A 24,986-nucleotide genomic window follows, 5' to 3' on the forward strand; every position below is an offset into this window, starting at 1 on the left:
CCTGAGTTCAAATTTCACCTCAGACACTTAATAATTTCCTATGTGTATGACCTTGGGCAAGTCACTTAACACCATTGCCTTGACAAAAAAAAGAGAGAGAGAATCTTGACATTAAATGGGAAGATATAACAGGTTTTTAGATGAAGATCCGTAATGACTTCAGAAGAAAGGCCAAGGATCTTCTAAGTCAAACAGATCACCTTCATGCATTTATTGGATCCATTTCAGTATGTTTATGGATCAATCTACAGCTCAGGCTCTTGGCTTGAAAACAGACTCAGAGCACTCATCCCTAGGTCTTATGATGGGGCTGAGCCTCTCCCCCCATTGCTCACTGTCTAGTTGCTCAGTGCTCAAAGCTTCCCAGTCACATGCAGAGTCAGGCACCCCCAGTTTTTGCAGCTTCCAGCAGTGACAGATTGAGAAGTGATCCCACCTCTGTCATTTCTTTCATGGAAAAAGGCATCCTTGAGTTAGAGTAATAATGTGTTAATTCTCTTCTGTGCTTCAGTCCCCTCCAGGGCTGAGGCTAATTTTCCTAGCAACTGATTAAAATTCACTGCTAACTTTGTGGTCCCACCCTGATAGCTCTCTGAAGAGGCAACGACTGTGAAGGTGAAAGCTGACAGGATGACATTGTTTGTTGTTCTCTCTCCGACTTCTGTCTTCCAGGCTCTATTACCCAGGCTTTCATCCTGTCAGAGGCGTCCAGGTAATGAAAGTTGGCAAACTACAGCAGCACCAAGGCTTGTATCCTCAAGCCCTAGAGACCTTGAAAGAGGTGAGCATCCAATGGTTTCTCTCCTTGCTTGCCTGGACTGTTTCCCGGGGTATACACCAACCTTCCTTTCCTTTCTTCCTTCTTCCTGCTTTGTATCTTCCCTCTTTGGTACAACAAAAACTCATAGCAATAACCCAGGGAAACAAAATAATAGAATGAGTCAAACCCTAGATAAAAATTGTTTATTGAAAGTTGTCTTCAGTGCCCCCATCCATATAACAAAGAATAAAGGGATTTTAAAATTAGAATGAACCTTAGGAGATCACTTAATCCAACTCCTTCCTTATGCAGTTAAGGAAATTAAGACCCAGGGATGGTGACTTAATGAAGTTCCCAGAACTAGTAAATAGCAAAGGTGAGATTTGAATCTTGAACCTTGAAGTCATCATAATCCCAGCTGCCATAAATCTTCCCTTTCTTCTCTCCCAGTGCTTCAAGTTCGTCATCTTTTCATCTCTCTTAAGAGCCTCGGAACCCTGTGCTTTTTTTTTTTACCTCCTTCACCTGTGCTAAAATGAAGCACATAATCAATACTCAAAAAACTAGGTAACAGTTATGTAGATAAGGTATTTCATACCACAGTGTAAGTAAATTGATTGGTTTGACTCTTTCCTTCAGGACTAGTCACTGTGACTTCGGCTTACACGGAAGGCTTGCCCTCCTGTGCTTCTTTGTAGTCTAACCTCTTGACTATACTGTAGTCTTCAAAATGTATTTGTCTTATAGCCCATTTATAGGCTCTTGAAAAAGTCTTGGAAGTCATATAGTACAATTTGCCATTTTACAGAAGAGGAAATTTGAAACCCAAAGAGGGAAACCTTGTTGGCAGTTAAGTGGCACAGTGGGTGGAGTGCCAGGCCTGGAGTCATGTCATCCTGAGTTCAACTGTGACCTCAGACATTTTCTAGCTGTGTGTCACCCTGATCTTTTTACCTCAATTTCCTCATCTGTAAAATGAGCTGAAGAATCAGATATGACTGAAACAACTAAACTGGGAATATATAGAGACCTGGAACAAAAGTATGGGTTTGATTTAGGAATGCTTTTGCTGGGATCATAGGCAAAGAGCTAAGAGGAACTCTGGAGGCCATCTTATCTAATTTCTTAGTTTACAGTTAAGAAACTATAACTAAAGAGGTCAAAGGACCTGCCTAAAATCACAAGATAGTAAATAGCAAAGCTAGGATTTAAATCCAAGTCCTTTTACTGTAGATCTGATATTTCTAGACTGCTTCATTACAAAGACATTATGTTTCTCAATGATCATTTCCTCACTGACCATACCCTACTTATTTTGGGAATTTTGTATTTTTTTTTTTAGCCTTGATGCCCTTAATCAGGTTGTTTCTCAACTCATAAGATTTGACTTCCTTTTATCTTCCAACTCATCATTAAATGAAGCTATAATTAAGCATCTGTTAGGTATGAAGTATTATGCTGGTCAGGTATTCTTGATTCCAGACCCAACATTCTATCCACTATGCTGCCTTACTGCTACCAACTCCCTCCTTTTAGATCCCTATCTGGAATATTCCTTAGGTTCAGATCATGATTTCCTAGTATTTCCTAGAATACAATAAATTTTAGCTACAAATATCATTGCTGCTATATTTCAAGTCTATGTTTCACTCACATGAGGCTCTGTCCCACTGACTCTGCCTTAATTCTGCCCTTTCCTATCATCTCGACTTGGGTCATACAATCCCCCCTGCCAGAGTTGGAACAGAATCCTACTACCTTCTCTTCCCCTTGTATCCATTGAAATCTTTCTCTTTTGTCAGGTCAGATATCATACCCTACACAAAGTCTTCCTTGACTCTTCTCTCTCCCCTCCCCAACCAGGTGAAAATGATTTTTCTTTCTTCATACATCTTAGTGTTTTACCTGACTCTCCTTTGACTTTGTTACCTTCATACTTATTTGCAAAAGTGTCATATTCCTCCCTACCCTCATTAGAAGATCAAATACATTGTCATTCTTTCATTTGGGGATCCTGAAGGCACAATATATGCTTCTCCCCCAACTTTTCACACTGTATTAAGCACAATGCTTATTGAATTTAATCGAATAGTAAAGTATGTATGTCTGTAGGGTACTGAATTAAATGACCCTTACAGTTCCTTGCCTGGTCAGTTAGGTGACAGAGTGGGTAGAGTTCCAGGCCTGCTGAGTTCAAATCTGGCCTCAAATACTTAATGGCTGTGTGACCCTAGGTAAGATACCTAAGCTGCTTGCCTCAGTTTCCTTATCTGTAAAATGGGCTATAGAAGGAAATGGCAAACCAATCCAGCATCTGTCCCACATACTCCAAATGGAGTCATGAAGAGTTGGAGATGACTGAAAAAAAGCCCTGAACAACAAAATTATAAAATTAGACTGGTTGAAGCCAGATGATAGAGGACCCTAAATGTCAAGTGATTGGAGGGTTATCAACATAGGAGTCATGTGGTCACCTCTCTACATTAGGAAGATTATTTTGACCATTGGGTCAAAGTATTGATTGCAAAATTTAAAGTGGAAATGGATACAGAAATCAGGAAGAACAGGAACCATTTGTAATAGTATAAATACTCAAGATGAGGATATCTTTGAGTGAAAAGAAGGGGACAGATATGAGAGCTGTTATGGTGGCAGAATTTCAAATATTTGGTAAATGATGAAATAATGGCCCAGTGACTAAAGCACCAGTCTTGGAATCAAGAGCACAGGAGTTCAAATCCAGCCTTAGACCTTGTGTGTCACAAACCTGATTGCCTTGCATCCACGGCCATCTCCAATCATTCTGATCAATATCTGGCCATTGAATCCAGATGGCTTTGGTGGAGAAAATGAGACTTAGCATAGTGCTCCTCACTCAAATCCAATTCATACAGTTAGGTAGGATGGAGCACTGGCCTTGGAGTCAGGAGGACAAAAGTTCAAATCCAGCCTCAGACATTTACTAGCTATGTGACCTTGGGTAAGTCACTCAATCCTGATTGCCTCACATCCAGGGCCATTTCCAGTCGCCCTGATTCATATCTAGCCACCAGATCCAGATGACTCTGAAGGAGAAAGTGAGACTGGTGACTTAACACAGTCTCCCTCACACAAATTCAATTCATGCCCTTGTCATGGCATTATCACCTGATATCATGGTCTTCTTCAAGGATGAAGGACAAACATTATCAAATATGGAGAGTGATACAGAGGGAAGAATTAAAAACCCTAGCATAGCTGGGTCTTTCCTAAAAGAAAGATAGTGTCCTAAACAGAAATAAGGTAGTTGGGAAGAAGAATGAATATAGAGAAGATAAAAAATTTAGGATGGGACATGGTGAGTTTGAGGTTATAATAAATGAATTTGACATCAAGAAAAACATGTGTATCAACAACTCTTTCTTGAAACTGCTAGGTTTCTGATTTGGGGTTGGAGCGAATAAGACTGCAGTTTCCTAAGTTTAGAATTAGGAGGGACGTCAGAGGTCAACAAATTTAGCCCTCTCATTTTATGGGTGAGGAAACTTAAGGCCCAGAAAAATAACTGGTTTGTTCAACACTGACTGGTAGGAAGTAGTAGAACCCGGGTCTTCTGATACCAAATTCAGGATTCTTTCCATTACACATCACTGCCTCTTCTCAAAACTGAATTCATCATTTTCCTCCAAATCGCCTCTGAACTTTCCTATTTCTGTTGATGACCAATCACCCAAATTATTGATAAATAAATCACCTCATTGATTCTTCCTTCTCTTGTTCCCAAACCCAGTCATTAAACTGTTCTTTTTACCTTTCAAACCTCTCTTTCATCAGTTCCCTTCTCTCTATCTCTCAATTAACTGAGATTTATCAAACATCTGTTATAGGCCAGACTGTGTGTATGAAGCTCTCTGGGGAGACCAAAATAGGCAAAGGAGAACCCCTGCCATCAAGGAGCTTGCCTTCTAATGAACTGTTTCTATTGTTACTCTTCTAGTTCAATTCCTTATCACTTCTTGCCTAGATTATTAAAATAGGCTTCTACTTAGTTTCTCAATTTTCATTATTTTTCTCCATAATCTATATTGGCAATTGTCTGAAACTAAGTTTTAGAGAAAGTGATGCTATATATTGCTAGAGTAAGTTCCTCATGGAGAGCTCCACATTGATGAAATCATAAATTTGGTTTAAGAAACATCCACTGACCTATAAATGGTTATCTCTCACAAAAAAAATGTACTTATGGAGCATTTAAAATTTTCAGAGAACCTCTTTTCCCACTACAACCCTGTGAGACAAGTATAAATATCCCTGTTTTACAGATAAGAAAACTGAGACTTAGAAATTGAATGAGTTTTCTAGTATCATACCTCTTAATGGCTCCCCAGCATCTTTCCTTGACCTTTTATGATCTGATCTCACTCTACTTTTCTCAACTTTATCTCCCCTGACTCACCATCACATCCTATATTCAGGATTATTTTCTATTTATTGAACATGTCAAATGTTTTCTCACCTTCATGTCATCATCTACTTTGTTCCCTGCTCTTAGAATGTCTTCCACATTGCCAAATCCTTCAAGATCCAGCTAAAGTGCTCCCCTGGAGGGCAGCTAGGTGGCACAATAGATAAAGCACCAGCCCTGGAGTCAGGAGGATGCAAGTTCAAATCCAGTCTTAGACACTTGATTCTTACTAGCTGTGTGACCCTGGGCAAGTCACTTAACCTGATTTCTTCTCCCTAACCCCCCCAAAAAAGTAAAATTTGCTGTCCCAGATACTCCCCTGCCTTTCCTTTTCTCACTTATAATACCTCTTATGTAAACCCACTATAAGAAGGTTAAGGCTAGTGGACCCCTCAAGCTTAGTTGTTCTAAATTGATCAGATGTCTGGACTAAGTCTGGCAACAGTATGGTAAGCCCCACAAAGTGGAAGATGCCTGATGAGAAACAAATGTACCTGGGTTTGAAAGAAAGCATTAGTGGAAACTGGTCTTGGAAAATAGTTTACTTTCAACCTGGGTGAGATAAGAAGAGACAATTTAAAAAAAACAAAAAATTTTCATGTCTTATATTTTTTATAGTGATTTTTAATATCTCATGTCTCTGAGCAGTGTTTCAATGATAACAATAATCACCTTTATTCTTTTTTTCTTTTTCCTTCCTCTCCCAAGCACAGTGCACTAAACAAAGTAGGCACATGGTTGCATGAATGATTACATAAATGAATGAATTAGGTTACCTTAGAGACTCGTACCTTTTATTTGACTTTTTTAAAAAAAACTTATTTACCCATTGAATTTCTTATTAGCTTTCAGAAGTTGTTCTAGGAGACCCTAAGGTTAAAAAAAGGAAAGATTTCACAAACCATGCTCTTTATCCTTTGCAACTGATATTTTCCACCATACCCTGTAAAGCTTTCATCATTCTTCCTTGTCTTCAAAATCCATGAAATAATGGAACAAAATAATTTAAGACCATACTAAGACTTTCAAAGGCTATGTTTGAGGCAGAAAAACAGAAAAGGTTCCAGGAATAGAATTTGTGATAAATCCAATTAGGTCTGAGTCTGCCCCAGGAACTGAATACACTTAGCCTAGCTCTGATTTGGTTAGACTTCCATTTCTACTGTTCATGGACTGAAATATTCTCAATAGCTGCCATGGAAAAGTTCTGTGTCTCCTCTCAGTGTCTCCTTTCTGATTTCTCTTGTCTCATTGGTAATCTACTTTTGTTTCCACTTATTTCTTGAGGGGATTTTGTTTGCTGCTAATTTGACTTTGTGGAACTCAAGGGCATATTCATTTGATTTCTCTTATAAAAGGGCTTGCTCATTTTCTATGAGCTGCCAATCAGTTAGAGGATTCCCAGATCCTGACCCTAAAGCTCTCTGCCCTTTGGTGAGTGAGATCAAATGAATCATATGGAAACAATGACTTTTTAAAAAAATCTCCATCTCCTCCTAAGTTATAATTTGAGTGAAACAAATTTTTGTTCTCTAGACCCTCTTTTCCCTTTTTATTGTTCTCAATTTATTTTATTTTCCCAATTCATTTATTTATTTCCCCCTATTTATTTATTCTATTGTTCCCCAAGCATTTTACTTTTCTTTGGCATTTCCTTGGTATCATTTTGATTTTTCCTGTTCCTGGTCAGAATACAGGCTAAACACAGTTTCCAATTCTATCAATCTCTCGGTTGTTAGTTCCTATACAATGACTAATAACATTTGCTAGCCTGCTTAGAAAGAAATCAGACTGGAATGTCCTCTCCCCTTATCTTGCTTTAATTTTCACACTTGATCTCGATTTCCTTAATGAGATAACCTTATGGTAGTAAAAGTCCCAACTTTTCGTCTTCATGATCTCTTGAAGAGGCTGACATCCATTACCTATTTGAAATTTGGTTGCTTTGATTATTTTTTTAAGGTCATAAGATCTTGAAATCTGATATCAAAATAAGGAGTCAAAGTCAAAAGAAACAGAGCTGGGGGTGGGGGGTGAAGCACATATTGACATAGAAAACCACAATTCAATGTTATCTTTGTTGCATTGTATTTTTATTTGTTTTGTTAAATATTTCTCAATTACTTTTCAATGTGGTTCAGGCCTGCAGAGGAATTTTGTAGTCCAGTGGCCAACAGGAGATGAATTGACCAAAGCCTTGAACAGACACAATAGATTTCAATAGATGGTTACACCAAAGAGCCACTTGGAGGTCCTCAGTAAAGAAATTAAGTTCATGAGCTCATGTATTTGGAAGTGACTTTTTTCAATCATGTCCAATTCTTCATGATCACTGTTGAGGTTTTCTTGGCAAAGATACTGAAGTGGTTTGCCATTTCCTTCTCCAGCTCATTTTACATTAAGGAAACTGAGGCAAACAGTGCTGAGAGTCACACAACTGGTAAGTGCCTTAGGCCAGAGTTGAACTGAGAAAGATGAGTCTTCTTGGTCTGGTATTCTAACCACTTCCAATACCAAGCTGCCCAGACAAGGGACTTTAGGAGTCATCTAATTCACTCTCCTACAAATACACACAATTTAAAGATAAGCAAACTGAGGTTCAGAAAGGTTGTGACTTGTCTAATGTCATAAATGTTATGTTCCAGAGTCAGTCCTTTAACATCTGTTTTTCTACAAGTTGCCTCCCATCCTTCCATTAAAGATAATGGTTTTTTCATCCATTCATTTGTTTAATCAACATAAATTCAAGACTAGAAATTGTTTTATTTTTGCCTTTGAGTCTCTAGGGTGTAGCCCACAATGCTAAGCTCTTGGGATACAGAGACAAATGATGTACTTTTTGTTGTTTACAGTGTGTGTGACCTTGGCCAAGGCATGTCTTATTTTTGGGCCAGTTTTCTCAACTGTAAAATGAAAGGGTTATAAAATATAGTCCCTAAGGTTCCCTTCCATTCTAAATCCTATGATGAAAAGATCTCCATGACAACCCTTGGAATGCCTTGATACTACTGATACTTTAACTTCTATTTGGAAAATCATTCACTGAGGGTGTATATGTTTCAAAAACAAGAAAATGAGAAAAAGACTAGAAAGAGAATGGCAGATGGAGCATTTTATAAATACTAGATAATACTAACTGGAAGCAGGCATATAAGTACAAAAGCAATATACAAGTTTATTGATAATAGGATAAAATCGTCTCACCTTCCAAGTTCTGATGCTGTCACTCCCATTTCTGACAGCAATCATAAGAGAATCAAGTGCGATTTCATGGGGGGGACAATTAGAGCAGGAATCTGAAGCCCAGTCTTCTAATCCCAGCTCTGCTACTAAGAATCACTGTGATCCTTTAGCAAGTGTCTTTGACCACTTGATGATGGCAACCCACATAATCTGTGATCTTGAAGGACGTCATAATTTAGCAAGTATTTGTGAAATTCAACAAGCATGGTACTAGATGGTGGAGGCACCAAAGCAAAAATAAAACAATTCCTGTTTTCAAAGGACTTGCATTCAATCGACAGAGAGAAAAAAATGAACATTTTGTAGAATCATAGATCTAGAGTGAGAACGGACATCAGAGACCCTCTAATCCAACCTCCTCATTGACCAGATGAGAAAATTGAAGCCAAGGGAAATTACATACAAACTTAAGGTCCCTAGTAAATATCAAAAGTTAGATATGAGCCTCCAGAGCTTATATATAAATGCAAAATAAATGAAAAGTAAGTTTGAGATCAATGATATAATGTTGGAAAAAAGAGAATTGGAAAGAGTTGGGTGATTACCTCTAGGGTTTCCCCTTGTCTTTTGGGGCTATTAGCCATAATCTTGGTATCCTATCCTACTAAGGAACTCAACTAGTAATAAGGAAAACTAGGTAAGGATATATGGATAACTCAGCCCAATTCATCTCTACTGCTAAGTGAAAAATTCGAAATACCTGCTCTTGCTGGTGACAGGTCTTTGAGCAAATAGATGGGTAAGACCCAGTGGATAGAGCACCAGGTCTGGAGTAAAGAATACTTGAGTTCAGATGCAACTTCAGGTAGCTTTGTGACCCATCACTTAAGCCTATTTGTATCAGTTCCTCATCTATAAAATGGGCTGGAGAAGGAAATGACCAGTGCCTTTGCTAAGAAAACTCCAAATGGGATCATGAAGTATCAGACATGACTGAACAACAAGATGTATATGCTTATGTATATGGAAGTGACTGACTTTTATTTGGTGGCATAGAGTGGATGCAACTGGGAGGGTGTTACTCTGACACTGGAAAGACATTACAGAAACTCTTGGTCAGTGGAAACTGAGAGATGTGGGTCAGGAGTCCTTCTGGTATTTGTTCTCCAGACTCCTTCCTTTGTTGTAGTATAATGAAGGTATTCATAGATATTTGTGTCACTTGAAATTCATAGCTTATGCTACTCCCACATTCCTCTTTGACTCACCATAGAATCAAGAACCATAGAATCAAGGAATGATGGTAACCTTGGATTAGAGTCAGCCTGGATTGAATGGCTGAGTTGAATTTCCTGTCCCTTGGAAAAGGGTACTTGGGACAGTGGTCTTACTTCAAGAGCAAGGTCCTTCTGCTCATTCAGTAATGAATCACCTTGGCTGGAGTCCTGTCAAAGAACTGCCTTATATTGAATTTCGTGTGGTAGCTTGTTCCATTAAAATGGATTCCTAATGTGTTTAGATTTATTAGCATTACACCTCCCAGGTTGATTTCTAACTTCTGCTTTGTCATGTGTGCCCCCCCCAATTCTTGTTCATTCTCATGTTAAAGCAGAGCAAGAGGCCCTCCAGTTTCATTCAAGCATCACCTTGAGATCTGATTTTAGGGCATCACCCAACCCAACTCTATTCCTCCTGACCCAGGAGCCTTTCCCTTCCTTCCCTCTGGAACAAATTTGCTGCCTTCTCCTCCAGAGAAATGAGCATTGACAGATTGGGGCCTGGAGGAAATGCACAGGTCCCATCTCTTCCTGTCCCAACTCTTCATCTCCAGCCCCTAACAAAGAACAAGGTCGTCAGAGCTCCACACCTCTGCAAGCCATCTGTCCTAGCACCTCGTCTCTGGAAACTGGGGCAAGGCTTGGCATGGATCCTCTATGACCCGGCCCAGTCATGCAGGAGGCAGCAGAAATACTGCTGCACCTAATCAGAAGCCACAGCCATGTTGACTTGCTTAGAGCACATTTGTTGAGGAGGACCAGCTCCCTGGAGGCCCCGGGACAGCTGCAGCTCACCTGCAGGGATTCAGGACAGAGCAGGAAACTGAGTCTGAGTAGATGCCAACTTTCCAAGCTGATATCCCACCATTATAGCCAGCAAGTTATCCAGGGAGCAGTAATGAACTACCATCGGCTACTGTGCTAGGCACAGACAGATAGATATACACATATACATATGTATGCATGCATATATACATGTTAATGTGTGCCTAGGTGTGTATTGGGTGTGCATGTGTGTCAACATGTGTGTTTGTGTATACATGTGTCTCTATATGTGGCTTTGTATAGACTCACATACATCATACACACGAGCACACATATACATTTATATAAACTATAGTTCCTACCTGCAAGACGGTTCCATTCCAATATAAAATGTATATAGAGGGGAGATGAGAAAGAATCTCAGAAGGCAGAATTTGGACTGAGTCTTGAAGGAAGCCAACTCTTGAAGGTGGAGGTGAGGAGGCAGAGTTTGACAGACACAAATGGGTACCTATTGCCAGACAATAAAGTGTGAGTACAAGAATATAGTGTGATAAGAATGGAATGGTCAAAAGGGATCGTGTTGTGAAGGGTTTTGTAATCCAAACAGTAAATTTTATATTTGATCAGGAAGGTAATAGAGAGTTCCTGGTGGCTATGGAAAGGCAGGGCAGAGGTGTTTGGGGGAAAGAAGATGATATGGTCAAATCTACAATTTAGGAATTCCCCTACTAGAACATTTCTACTTCAGCTAAACAGGTCTCTTCATTATTCTCTTTCCTCTCCTATACCTTTCCCACCCCTGTCTCCCAGGTGGCAAGTGAATAGAGCTCTGAGCCTGGAATCAGGAAGACCTGAGTTCAAGTCCAACTTCAGATGCTTTACTAGCGGTGTGACCCTGGGGAATTCATTTTACCCCTGTTTGCCTCAGTTTCCTCACGTGTTAAATGAAGATAATACCTCCCATAATTGTTGTGAGGATCAAATGAGAAATGATAATTATAAAGCACAGTACCTTCTCCCCTCCTAACTCTGCTTACATACATATATCCAGGATTTTTAACTCAAGGAATTTATTCATCCAGTTCCTCTACCCTGAATATCCCATTGTTTAATTCTTAGCCTTCCTTCTGTGCTTAGAATTCAAAGTACCACTTCCTGAACAGACTAGCCCACTGTGATGTCTCTTCTACTTCTCATTGTATGTACCACCCACCTGGCACTGCCTCATCTGATAATGTTATTTAACTTTTCCTTTGTGTATTTTCCTGTGTGTATTTTCTGTTGCCTGCTAGACTCCAAGCTCCTCACATGCAGGAACTGGATCTTTCTATCTTTTTCTATCAGTCATAATCCCAGCACGGTGTTGATCAAACAGTCAACACTCATAAATATCAATTAATAAGCCCTAATTTAGCACTTACTGGGTCCCACTGCTAGGTAGTATAGGTACAAAAACAAAAATTAAATAGTCACTGACTTCAAAGAACTTACATTCTATTGGGAGATAAAATATATACATATAAGTCCAAATACATGTATTTTTTAAACAAGCATTTGCATTTGCCAAGCTAAGCTCTTTCCAGATATCTCATTTTATTCTCACAATAACCCTGGTGAGTAGGTGCTCTCTAATCTACATTTTCCAGATGAGGAGACTGAGGCAGACAGAGTTTTAAGTGACTTGACTGGGTTCATATACCTAATAAGCTTATAAGATCAGATTTGAACTCAAGTCTTCCTGCCTCCAGGTAAAATAAAAGTAAATTAATTGGAGGTTTGGAGGCATGAACAAGGAGAATCAGTAACTGTGTCTGAATGAATGCACATGATACATAAGGATACTGGGGCACAATAAAGTAAGCAAACACCTACCATGTGCTAAGCATACAAAGAAAGATAAAAAAGCACTCTATACAAATAATACATAACATTAATTGGAGCTAATCTTAGAGGAAAGGATTAAGATGATCTTAAGTGAATTGCAAAGATCACAATTATTGACCTAACCCTAGCTCCCAGGTTTTCTGCTTCCAGCCACCTGCACTGATGATGGTCCAAACTCTCTGTGTTAGGTATCCAATTCTCCTCTTACATTTCTAACCTTTGATGATGCATTGGACCAAACTATCAAGAAGCATTTATTTTGTACCTGTTATATGCTGGCATGGTGCTGACAATACAAAACCAAATGAAACAATTACTTTCTTTAAGGAGTTAGAAGAAAGGTAAAGCAGGATGTTGTAGATGAAGGTGGCACATTCTTCCCTATCTTGCCCTTCTCTTTCTCAATATACCCTCAACTGCCTAAAAGGACTCTGACCTGGAAGACAGGAGAGTTGCCATTGTGTAACCTTAGATGATCACTTTTCCTCTGAAGACCTCAGTTCCTATATCTCTAAAATGAGACTTGGACACTAGAGAATATTTAAAGATCTTTCCTATTGATTTTCTAGTATTATCATTCATGAGCCACATGTCCAGTCAGCCTAATTTCTCCATCTCTCACATATTCCCAAGAAACTTTTAATCTCTCCTTTCCCCCTTCACTCTCCACCTTGTACATGTTATATACTCCTTCTCTCCCCTTTCTTGAGGTCAAAGATTATTTTATCTTTTTATATTTGATATCTAAAATAGTCCTGTGTATATAGTAGGCACATAATAAATGTATGTTGACAATCTTTGGAGTGCTAAAAAGCCCAATTCGTGTAGTGCCTCTTAAATTCTCCCAGATTACCTTGTATGTCTACTTCTCTTTATTCATGTTGATCCCTCCCTTTTATGGTAAACTCCTTGGAGAAAAGGACTGTTTCATTTATATTATGTGTCTCCAGTGTCTAGCATAAACTAGGTACTCCACAAATGCTTATTGAGAACTCAAGGTACCTCTGATTCCCCAAACCTGAAATTCTAATCTCCTCACCTATAAAATGAGGAGTTTGAACTAAAGGATCTCTAAGGTCCCTTTCATAGGATCATAGGGTACAGAATATTTTTATTCAATTTTTATTGATATCCCTTATTTTCACATTACCTTCTTTTCTATCTATATACATATACACAAAAATATATATTATACATGTAACTATCTTTTCCATATATGAATATATGGGAAAGAAAGTAATATATGTGTGTATACATGTATATATGTATGTGTATCTGTATTGTGCATACTTATTGTGTATATCTATGTCCATATGTCCCTTTCTCCCAGTCTTCAGTCCTATATCAATCCATACCTCTACAAAAAGATATAAACAAGAGAAAAAATCACCTCACCAAAACAAATCAACCAGCTGAGTCTGATGCTATTGGCTATTGGCAATGTTCCATACCCATAGCCCCCCTCCCCCCCCCCCCCCCCGCCCAGTTATCAAGGAAGAGAGAGAAATGCAATTTATCATCTTTTCTCTGGATCCAAGCTTGATCATTATAACTACAAAAGAATTCAATTTCATATTTTTGTCTTTCCATTTTCATTGTCAAGTTATCATACAGATTGATTTTCTAGTTCTGAAGACTTTACTCTGCACCAATTCATGGGAGTCTTTCTTCCCATGGTTCCCTAAATTCTTATATTGTCATTTCTCATAGCATCGTGAAAATTCCAAACCATAATTTCTTTAGCCATTCCTCATATTACTTCATTTTTAGTTCTTTGCAACTATAAAAATTTCTGCTATATTTTAGTGTATACAGATATTTCAGAGAGAGCCATTTCAGTCAAATAATGAGATTGGAAGACAGATGACTTTTCTTTTGAAAACAGGAGATATTTGGGAATGCTTGTAGATTAATAGGGAAGTAGCCAGTCATTATTAAGAGATTGAAGATTAATGAGAGAGGCAGACTGATAGAAAAGGTAATGTATTGAAGAAGATAGAGCAGAATGGGATCTCTTATACATGTAGAAGGGCAAGGAGAATGAGACAGATATGAAGAAAATGATAGTGGCAGAAGACATTTGAGTGGTGGGAAATGAAGAATGGAGAATGAGGGAGCTTTCAGAGAATAGTTTCAACTTTTTTTTGACAGTGAAATGTGAAACAAGGTTCTCAAGGCAGGGGTTGGGGGGATACAGAAAGGGAATCTTGGGGGTATTTAAGGAGGGATGAAAAGGTTTAGAAATCTACTATGATGTTTGGAATGCTAAATCAATTAGGGAGATATAAAAAATTGCTTTGAGGGCCCAGTTGAAATTATGTAACATAAAGTTGTCATGGACCCAGTCAGCATAGTTAATGTGATTTTTTTTCTAGCTTCCTTCAATGCAACATGTGCAGGACTGAAGACAGTTGCTGGTGTAAGTGATTCAAGACTGAGACTTGACAGGGCAAGATAGGAGGGTTAGATACATTAGAGAAAAGGACAGTATAAAGTTGAATTAATTGATTAAGGAGTCAAGATGGGGAAGGGAGAAGTCTGTATCCAGTGGATGGATTGAGGTCACAGGGTTGGGGTATAAAGCAGAAGGAGAGGTAGAATGACCTCAGATTATGACCAGAGTCCATGAATATGTAAGTAGGATACTTGTGGATGATGACAAGATCAAAGTTATGATTATCTGGATAGATAGTTTAGGTGGGGTGGAGGAATAGGTCATAAGAAAGGAAGAGGTTGAAAAGCTGGAAGGTTAGGGTATCAGTATGTATGCCAAAGTCTCCTAGTATGAGGACAAGAATTGGGAAAGGGTTCAGGAAACTGTAAGTGCCAAGCATTGAATTTTAGTATAGACATTGTAAACGAGGCACTGCATTTTTTGAGGAAGAAAGAGTACTGTCCTGGAATCAGAGATAACAAATAAGGAAGCTTGCCACATATTGAAGAAATCTCAAGGAAGAGCAAGGGAAAGCAAGTTTGTTAACTGTGGAACCAGTATTCCAGAGAGCACAGTGGAAAAAGTAATTAGTTTTAGAGGAGGATATGCGGGGAGGTATGGGGATTAGAAGTAAAGGGAAGGGAGATGGGACTATGGGAGTTAAGTAGAAGAAACTAAGGTGTGTATATAATGCTAGGCAAAAGTTCAGGTTCTCTGAGAAGGGAGAGGGTGTGACAGAATGAAAATTCAATTCAATAAACATTTATCAATCTTATATTTTTATTAAACATTATTAAGCACAGGTACTTTGCTTAGTATGAGAGTATGTTCATAAATGAGAGGTTAGTTTAATCAAGTTATCATCCCTAAGAGCTAGGTATTCTCTGTGGAGGTGAGACAAGATGGTATTCTATGTAGGGGTGAGGCAAGTTGACTCTTCTCTCAATTTAGGCATACAAGGTTGAGATTCACTCATCCCGGAGTCAGCCTCAGGGGAGAGTTGTCCCAAAGCACCAGACAGCTGGTGTGGCAGTGGAAAGTGGGGAGGAGGAGAGGAAAATGAAGGTATTACCCTTAATATCTTGTTATAGCTGACTGAAGAATGTATTATGGAAGATAATACAAGTGGTGTAAAGTCATAGCAGGACTAAGAAAGTGCTAAGAGGGTCATGGGATGGCTGGTCAGCCCATATTTGGTACAAAGATTTTTTTTTAATTGATAGATTCCTTTCTTGTCTTGGTTGCATTGATTTTGCATATACAAAAGCTTTTCAAGATCATGCAATAAAAATTTTCAGTTTTATCTTTTGTGATCCCATCTAACCCTTGTTTAAGAACTTTCCCTTCTTGATATATATGAATGGTACCTTATCTAGTTTTCTTATGACCTTAATAGTCAAGGTGTATATCCATTTTGAGCTAATTGTGCTAATTGTATAACAGGTTGCTTTAAACTTGATTTTTGGAATCATAGAATTTTATGAGTTGCAAGGAACCTCAGAGATCCACTCTTCCATCTGATATAATAATTCCTTTCCCAGAATCCCATATTAGAGGTCATTTGACTTCCTCTTGAACACTCATTGTTGCAGAGATAACTCATAAGGCAATCTATTCAATTTATAGTTGGTTCTGAATTTTAGAAAGGGGAGAAAGAATCAGGGGAGATTCTTGAGAGGTGATGGCTTTTAATCAGGACCTGTAAGGATAGGTAATATTTTGACTTACAATTACTAGATGAGGAAGGGCATTTCAGGTATGAATTGATAATGAAGTCCTTTTTTTTATTGAGTCAAAAGATTAAATGATTAGATTTGAATAATATATTATTTTTTGAGGCCTGATTCTATTGGAGCTTGTCAGTCTTATACTTGCTTCCCTTTGGCTAAATTTACATATTTAGACAGTACTCAGGGGAAGTCATTTATTGAGTTCCTAAAGGTTTGTGATGTAGGACATATTAGATCCTTGATAAGCTTAATATATCTGTATTAATTATTAATAGGACAGTCTTATTGTTGCTAACTTTAAATCATAATTTGATTCAATTCATTGTATTTAAAATGTGACTACAATTCTAAAATTACTATATATATGCAAACGATATGTAAATATATATACATATACATATATATATATATATAGAGAGAGAGAGAGAGAGAGAGAGAGAGAGAGATGATGAGAATGTAATCAATTCTAAGGTTCCTCTTATTATTCCTAAGAGAATTGTGCTTGTAGTAAGCAAGACAATATATGCTGCCATTTTTTTAGATGACATTTAAAAGGCTGCAAATGGGCACAACTTCCCTCTCTGGGCATTCTAAAGAATTCTCTGCAGAAGATTGCATATGTGCTTTTTAAATGGCTATTAAAAATAAAATTTAATGGAGAGAGATAAGCTTTCCCCAACATAGACCTGTTCTGATTTTATATTTCCTTAATCTGTTTTATAGACTGCTACAGGAAATTAAATCAGAATTGTCATCTTTGTCAACTGTGTGTGCAGCAATAAAGAGACAGAAAAGATGGGGGTTAGGCACAGAATTGGGGAGAAGAAAACTGCAGGAAACAATCATTCTGATTTAGCCTGGGATTTATTATCATTTTATCTGAATGAGGGGAAAAAAATCTAACTTGGTCCTGGCTGTCTAGTTGAAGGGTTGTTGATAGGATAGGGTAAGACAAATTCACGTCTGGAACCTAATTAAAGAACAGCTAGAAGACCAGTTTGCCTCAACTGTGGAATGTATAAAAGGAACTAATGTGAAATTAGACTAGGAAGTAGGTGGGAACCAGATTGTTAAGACATTTAAATGACAGAGGATTTTATATCTAATCCTAGAGGCAATAGGGAGTCATTGAAAATCACTGAGTGGTGAAAGGGAGGGTGCTGATCAGTCTGTATTTCAGGAATATTGATATGACATTTGTAAGGAAGATATAAAAGCCAAAGAAGAGAATGAAGGCAGAGTGACTAATTAGAGAGTTGTTGGAATAATCCAGTTGAGAAGTGATGTGGGCCCAAATTATTGTATTATATGTAAAACATTTTGTGGATCTAGAAATCAGCAAACTTGATAAGTGATTAGAATTGAAAAGAATGCTGACCTCAGGGTTGCAAATTTGTTGACTGGAAGGACAACAGTAGCCCCAACCAAAAATGTGAAGTTTGGAGGAGGGATAGATTTGGAAGAAAATCTGAGTTCCATTTTAAACATGTTCAGTTTGAGATTCCATGGGACATCTAGGTTGAGATGCCTATCAAGCAGATGGTAATGTGGAACTGGAATTAGAAGAGATTAGGTCTGGAGATATAGACTTGGGAATCATATATCCTATATATAAATATATATATTTACTTACATGTTGTCTTTTCCATTTGGATTGTGAGCTCCTTGAGAACAAGTAAAAGTGAAGAATTTTTCTTAAAGACTGGGGAAATATGAGAGTGATAGTAGATAATAGGGAAGGATCCCATAGACTAGGAGAGACTTTTTTTCAATAAAGTAGGAAGTAAGATTCTCTACTAAGAAGAGGAAAGAGAGGATAGTATAGATGGGCTAAGGAAAAAAGATAAAGACTTTTGCATGATTTTGACATAATCATTAGAGATTCCTTGTAGTAGGAGAGAATGTCTTTACTTTATGGAATCAAATCCTTTTTCTAAATCAATAAGCAATAATTTATATATGTATATACATATATATGTACATACATACATATACAAACAGATATATAGTATCTGAAATGGGATCTAAGTCATATCCGAAAGAACAAGTCCTTCAGCTAGTTCAGCTAGACTCCTTGGGCTGGAGTCCTGTAAAGAACTGTCTTATATTGAATTTCAGGCTGTAGCTTGTTCCATTACAATGGGTTTCTAGTATCATTGTGTGACACAAAAGATGTGGTGGTGTGAAAGTCCATCTTTTCCTTTTTTTTTACCTTCATCAAAATATGCAAAGATTATAATAAAATGTTTTATAGAGATAGGGAAATAGACCTATGGGTACATAGTTATTGATATTTTTATTACTTTTTCATACTACTGTCTGATTTTTTTCCCTGAAGATATTTATATAGCCTGCATTTAGGTGGTATTTTACAATTTACAGAGCATTTACATATATTATCCCATTTATTCCTGGTATCCTCTTTCATTTAAATTGAGAATTGATCCAAGAATGCCCTGAAAATTGCATCTCTTGTATGAACTTCCTCTGTGTTTTTCCTCCTTAGCTATCTTTAAGATGATCCCTTGCCAAGCTTTCTGTAAACCATTTTTTTTTACACTTGGTACTGATTTATGAGATGACACTACTCACAGTCTTCCACTATTGTATTCTAAACTGGTCTTTTCCTTGGATACTTTATCTCTCTGCTTGGTAAAATCAAATATTTCCTGCCTGAGATAGTTTCTACCTTCTATGGACTCCTTGTGGTTGATTACATCTATTAAATCTCTTTAGGAATTGGTGCATAGTTAGTATTTTATTCTTTTCCTAATTTGGTAATTTATACACACACACACACACACACACACACACACACACACACACACACACATAAAATACCTCCACATCAGTAACTAGTCATTTCCTGTTAAATCAGTTAAATTTTTTTTGATCCTTATTTGGTCAGTGTTTACATCTGCAAGTCACTTTTCAATATAATCAGAAATGAGATTTCTGTTTAGGCTATAAGCATGTGACCTCTCTTCTTTCTTATTTCAAACTATATTTTTCCTTCCTCCATGAAGAAACCAATGATGAAGTATGATTTTTTATTGGGCAAATCAACTTCTTTAGGTGTTGGTACAAAATTCACCATTATCTTCATTGTGATCTTTTTTGCTAATACCAATTAGCTCAGAAAAATGTGACAATCTGTCATATCATGGTGTTCTTAGAAATGATTTTTCTTGTTGACTTGGAATATACAGTAAAACCTCTATTTGAGTCTCCCAACTAGATATGCTATCTTTCCATTTAACTCCCACTTCCTTTTTCTCCTGGCTTCATTAACAGTGAGAACAATATTGATTGATATGATTTAGTTTTACCAATGAACTCCTTCAGCAGTGCAAAAGGAACTCTCAGGTAGAGAACTAGTGGTTAAATTAATGTTTATAGCTGGTTTAAAAACTGTGATTCTTCATAACTACTGACTCTTTTCCACCATTCTGACACTATCACTGTAGAAGGGCAAGGGTCTTATACAAAACTGACTATTTTACATTTTTCTTTGTTTTAATGAATTGCCAAGGTCAAATAATTGATCATTGAATTATCAACCACTGGTGTTGCTGTATTTTGTTAGATCCATCCTCCTAATCAGTGACTTTTAAAATATATAATAAATATATGATAGTAATTATAATATTATTAAATATCTAAATATGCCAAAAAAAAACCCTCCAAAATGTGTTCTCAGATTATATTCATAGAAGCCTAGTGTCCAGAATGAAAGTGGTGATAGTTCTCTTGCATCCTGACATTGTAAGAATGTACACCTGTATATTATCAAGGACCTCCGAGATTATCCTTTCTAACCTATATTTGGACAGGAATTCTTTTCATAATATATCAGTGATATATTATTCAGCTTCTTCTTTGTGAACTCCAGAAGAGGGAATCTTCCCTGCTTCCCACAGAAGCTCATACCACTTTTATATACTTCTGTTTGGAAGTTTTCCTTATATCAAGACTAATCTGCCTCTTTAAAATATCCACCCATTCATTGCTTTCTAGGGGTCAATTTGGTTTGTTTGTTTTTTTTTTTTGCAAGGCAAATGGGGTTAAGTGGCTTGCCCAAGGCCACACAGCTAGGTAATTATTGTCTGAGACCAGATTTGAACCCTGGTACTCCTGACTCCAGGGCCGAAGCTTTATCCACTACGCCAACTAGCTGCCCACTAGGAGTCAATTTGAACAATACTCATCCTATATTTGCATTTCAAATACTTACGACAGCCTTTGTGTTTCTTCTTCTCCCACCCAAATGATAATTTGGATAGGATTTGAACCAGAACAATTCAACTATGATTTTATAACAAAATCATATTGAGAGTCCACAAACTTGAGTTTTAGTGCTAGCTCTTTCCCATAATATTTTTTGTTTGACATTCAAAGCCTAACATAATCTGACCCCCATACCTACCATTCCAGTCTTCTTATCCCTTACTCCATCCCCCCCACATACACACACATACAAACATATACCAAATACTGTTTGATGCAGTGACATTGAGCTTGCTTTTCCATACAAGAAGCATTTTCAGAGACCCCTTATTTCTAGAGCCTTCCCTCTTGATTATCTCCAGTTCTCTATGTATATCTAATTTTTGCATGGTAGTTTTTACATTTTGTCTCCCTCTTTAGGCAGTGAACTCCTTAGTAGCAGAGGCTATCTTTTGCCTTTCCTTGTCTCCTCACTTCTACATATAGTAGATGCTTCATAAATGTTTATTGACACGCATCACTTCACCTCTCTCCATCTCAGTTTAATTCATATGTAATAAAAGCTAGACTAAATGATTTCTAAGGTCTTTGGGAATTGGTGTGACAGAGCATAACCTAGTTCAAATCTTTTTTTAATTTTTTAAAAAAGTTTCAGGCAATACAATTTTTAAGTGACTTGCCCAAGGTCACACAGCTAGTGTCTGAGATCATATTTGAACTCAGGTCCTCCTAACTCCAGGGCCAGTAGTATTCTATCCACTGTGCAACCCAGCTGCCCCTAGTTCAAATCTTGACTCTGTTACTGCCTGTATAAATTTGGGCAAAGCACTTAACTTCCTGGAATTCCAGTTCTTCCTCCATAAAGGTATACTCTGTTTGATGGTGGTGGTGGTGGTGTTATTCAATCATTTCAGTCATATTTGACTCTGTGACCCAGGGGTTTTCTTTGCAAAGATACTAGAGTGGTTTGCCACTTCCTTCTCTAGCTCATTTTACAGATGAGGAAACTGAGGCAAACAAGGTGATGTACCCAGGGTCACATAGCTATTAAATATCTGAGGCTAGATTTGAACTCAGATCTTCCAGACTCCAGGTTTAGTATTCTATCCAAAGAGACACTCATCTGTCCTATACTCCATGTATCTCACATTATATATACATATAATATATATATATATATGTCATCTCCTCCATTTGAGTATAAGCTCCTTGAAGGCAGGGACTGGTGTTTTTTTGTTTGGTTGGTTTTTTGTCTTTGGTAGTTTCATTGCTAAGCAGCATGCCTGGCATAGTGCTTAATAAATATTTTATAGATTAATTGAGCTGGCCTTCCTATCTCTGAAAATAATCATTCAGCAAACATTTAGTTAACTGTGTACTTTTAAGATAAATGAAGCATAGCATCAATGTGCCAAGAGGTTGATATCTAGTAATAGACAGGCCAAATGAATTGGCAAGAGTTTCACGTAGTAAAAAAAAAAAAAAAAAATTAAGAACTCATTTGAAATATAATGATAGGGGTGGCTAGGTGGCGCAGTGGATAGAGCACCGGCCCTGGAGTCAGGAGTACCTGAGTTCAAATCTGACCTCAGACACTTAATAATTACCTAGCTGTGCGGCCTTGGGCAAGCCACTTAACCCCGTTTGCCTTGCAAAAACTAAATAAATAAATAAATATATATATATATATATATATATATATATATATATATATATATATGTATATAATGATAACCGGATGTAATCATAAATTTGGAAATCATATAGTCCATCAATCTCAGTATACAATCAAGGAAAACAGACACCCAGAGTTTAAGTATCTTGTTCCAGGTTGGTTTTAACCTCAAATCCTTATCTGTCACTATCAATCAATAAACATTGATTAAGGGTCTACCCAAGCATCAGTCTAAGAGCTGGGAATTCAAATAGAGGTAAAAGCCAGTTCCTGCCCTTGAGGCGTTTACAGTCTAATGGAGGAGATGACATGCTAACAAATCCATTCAAATAAGCTATATACAGGATAAATAGTAAATAATTAAAAAGAGGCAAAGAACTGGAATGAGGAAGAGTTAGGGAAGGCTTCTGGTAGTTGTGAGGATTTTAGGTGGTACTTAAAGGAAGTCAATGAGGTCTGAAGGTCGAGCAGAGGAGGGTCATGAGATCCACCAGAGAAAATATCCAGAGCAGAGAGATGATGGAGTGTCTTATCCATGAAACAGCCAGAAGATCAAGTCTCTGGAAGGAAAAGTACTTGTGTGGTTGGTATAAGAATTTTGTATTTGATCTTAGAGGTAATAGGGAGTTACTGGAATTAATTGAAAAGGGTGTGGTTGTGTGTGTGTGTGTGTGTGTGTGTGTGTGTGTGTGTAGCTTTAGGAAAATCATTTTAGATGTTATATTCTACTATAGCCTGAGAAGCCCATATCAATTAGGACTATGAGGAAACTTTGAACAATTCAAGCAAACTAGTGCAGACTAACAGTAGTTAGAAAATCTGTTCTCAACACATACAAACAACCCCCTCCCCACACACACACACACACACACACACACATGTGTGCAGAAAATTGGAAAATTGTATTCCCAACACAGGTGTGTCTCTATAAAGCACATAGAAAAAAAAAATCTCTTGAAAATTCATTTAGTCTTTCTTCTCTAGTAATTTCTTGATAATCCAGTTCACCAATCATCTCCTGGGCCAGTGTTAAACTGTCATGGCCCACCTCCATCCCAGATCTGATCAGATCCCTAAACACTTCCCTTTTGAGTAGAAGGGAAGAGACCCTTTAAGTCCCTTTTCAGCCAAGAAAATTTGCTTCCTATGAAGTAACTTGAAAACTTCTCTGTGTAATCATGTGAATTTTGGCTTCAGGCCATAAAGATGCCCCAACTATGAATCAAAAGTTGGAGTCAATGCAGTAAGATGAGAATGAGATTGAGGGCCAGGCTCTCTCCCATGCCACAATCAAATCCAAGATTAATTTTTAATCAGTAGACCATAGGGAAAATTAATGAAGTTTTGATGGCTGGACTAGGAGCAACAATCTCTGTCTCTTCCCCAGAGAGGTCCAGAAATAGCAAATGTAAGCCTGCTTGAACTGTCTGTCCTCTACTCTCATTTGCAAGTCATCCTATGCTGCCTACTGGGCCTCCCCTTCTGGAGGAAAATGATCCTGTATCCCTACATTGTGATTGGGTGATAACAGCAGTTTTTCATAATTTGGTCAGTTCTTTGGATCCAGAGGCAGTAGAATGAGCTTCCTCTGGGATGGCAGGCCAACTTAGTACCTAGATATTCCAGCCCTGACCTACAGCTCAGGTAAAATGATTTTCCAAAGGCAGAAAATAGCACAAACAATTGTCAGCCCATTTTTTTGAGGGCCTGAGCAAATGAGAAGCCCTCTGTGGTTGAGGGCTGGAAAAACAAATCTTAGGTCCTTTTTTTAAGATTTAAAATAAAGTTTTGATCTTTCACTTTTGGCTAAACTGGTCTGTCTGCTTTCTGTTCCTCACAAGAGATCCAATTCCTATCTCTCAGCCTTTCCTTACGATGTATCTCAGTCACCATCTCCTGCATGGAACCCTTCCCTGATTTCCCTTTCTCTCATACTACCTTGTCTTTAATTATTTTTTTATATATTTGTCTTTTTTTTATGTGGTACTTACAATATGTTGTATGTACTTATTTTTTTATATGTACTTGCCTCCTATTAGAGTGTAAACTCATTAGAATGGATTGTTTTATCTTTGGTACTTGTATCCCCTGGATCTGGTACCTCATAGGTGTTTAAAAAATGCTTGTTGCCTGAATTAATCAATTAATAAACATTTATTAAGCTTTATTGTGTGATTGTTGATTAATTCCCCCATTGTTACTCAGACCAGAGTGTATTCTCTATCTGGGATTCTAATCCATCCTTAGAGGTGTTTTTATTCCACAAATGACTTTTCTCTTAGGCTCACCTAAGCAAGACATTTTCCCTTTTAGGCTTCAGTTTCTATTTCAAAATGATGGGGTAGGACTGCCACCTAAGGTTATATTTCTAACTTTAAAATCCTTTGTTCTGTCCTTTAATCCTCAAAGCACAGGTTAAAATGAGGAAGTAAGATTTGATAAATGGTCAAATGATATGAACAGGCAGTTTTGAGATGAAGAAATTAAAGCTATCTACAATCATATAAAATGCTCTAAATCATTATTGATTAGAGAAATGCAAGGTACCATATCATACCCATCAGATTCTTTAATATGACGAAGAAGGAGAATGATCAATGTTGG

At 37.6% G+C, this 24,986-nt stretch overlaps 1 protein-coding gene across 3 annotated transcripts in view; it reads left to right on the plus strand.

Annotated features, from left to right (window-relative positions):
* The window catches only part of SMYD3 (SET and MYND domain containing 3), a 1,048,891-nt gene that overhangs the window by 1,022,708 nt on the left and 1,197 nt on the right, over nucleotides 1-24,986 (plus strand). For all 3 annotated transcript variants that reach the window (XM_074222846.1, XM_074222848.1, XM_074222849.1), the window contains one exon: nucleotides 673-781. In XM_074222846.1, the coding sequence (XP_074078947.1) occupies nucleotides 673-781 (109 nt within the window). The remainder of the gene's footprint in view (nucleotides 1-672; nucleotides 782-24,986) is intronic.

This window comes from Macrotis lagotis, chromosome 2 (assembly GCF_037893015.1).
Source record: "Macrotis lagotis isolate mMagLag1 chromosome 2, bilby.v1.9.chrom.fasta, whole genome shotgun sequence".
NCBI classification, from domain to species: Eukaryota; Metazoa; Chordata; class Mammalia; order Peramelemorphia; family Peramelidae; genus Macrotis; species Macrotis lagotis.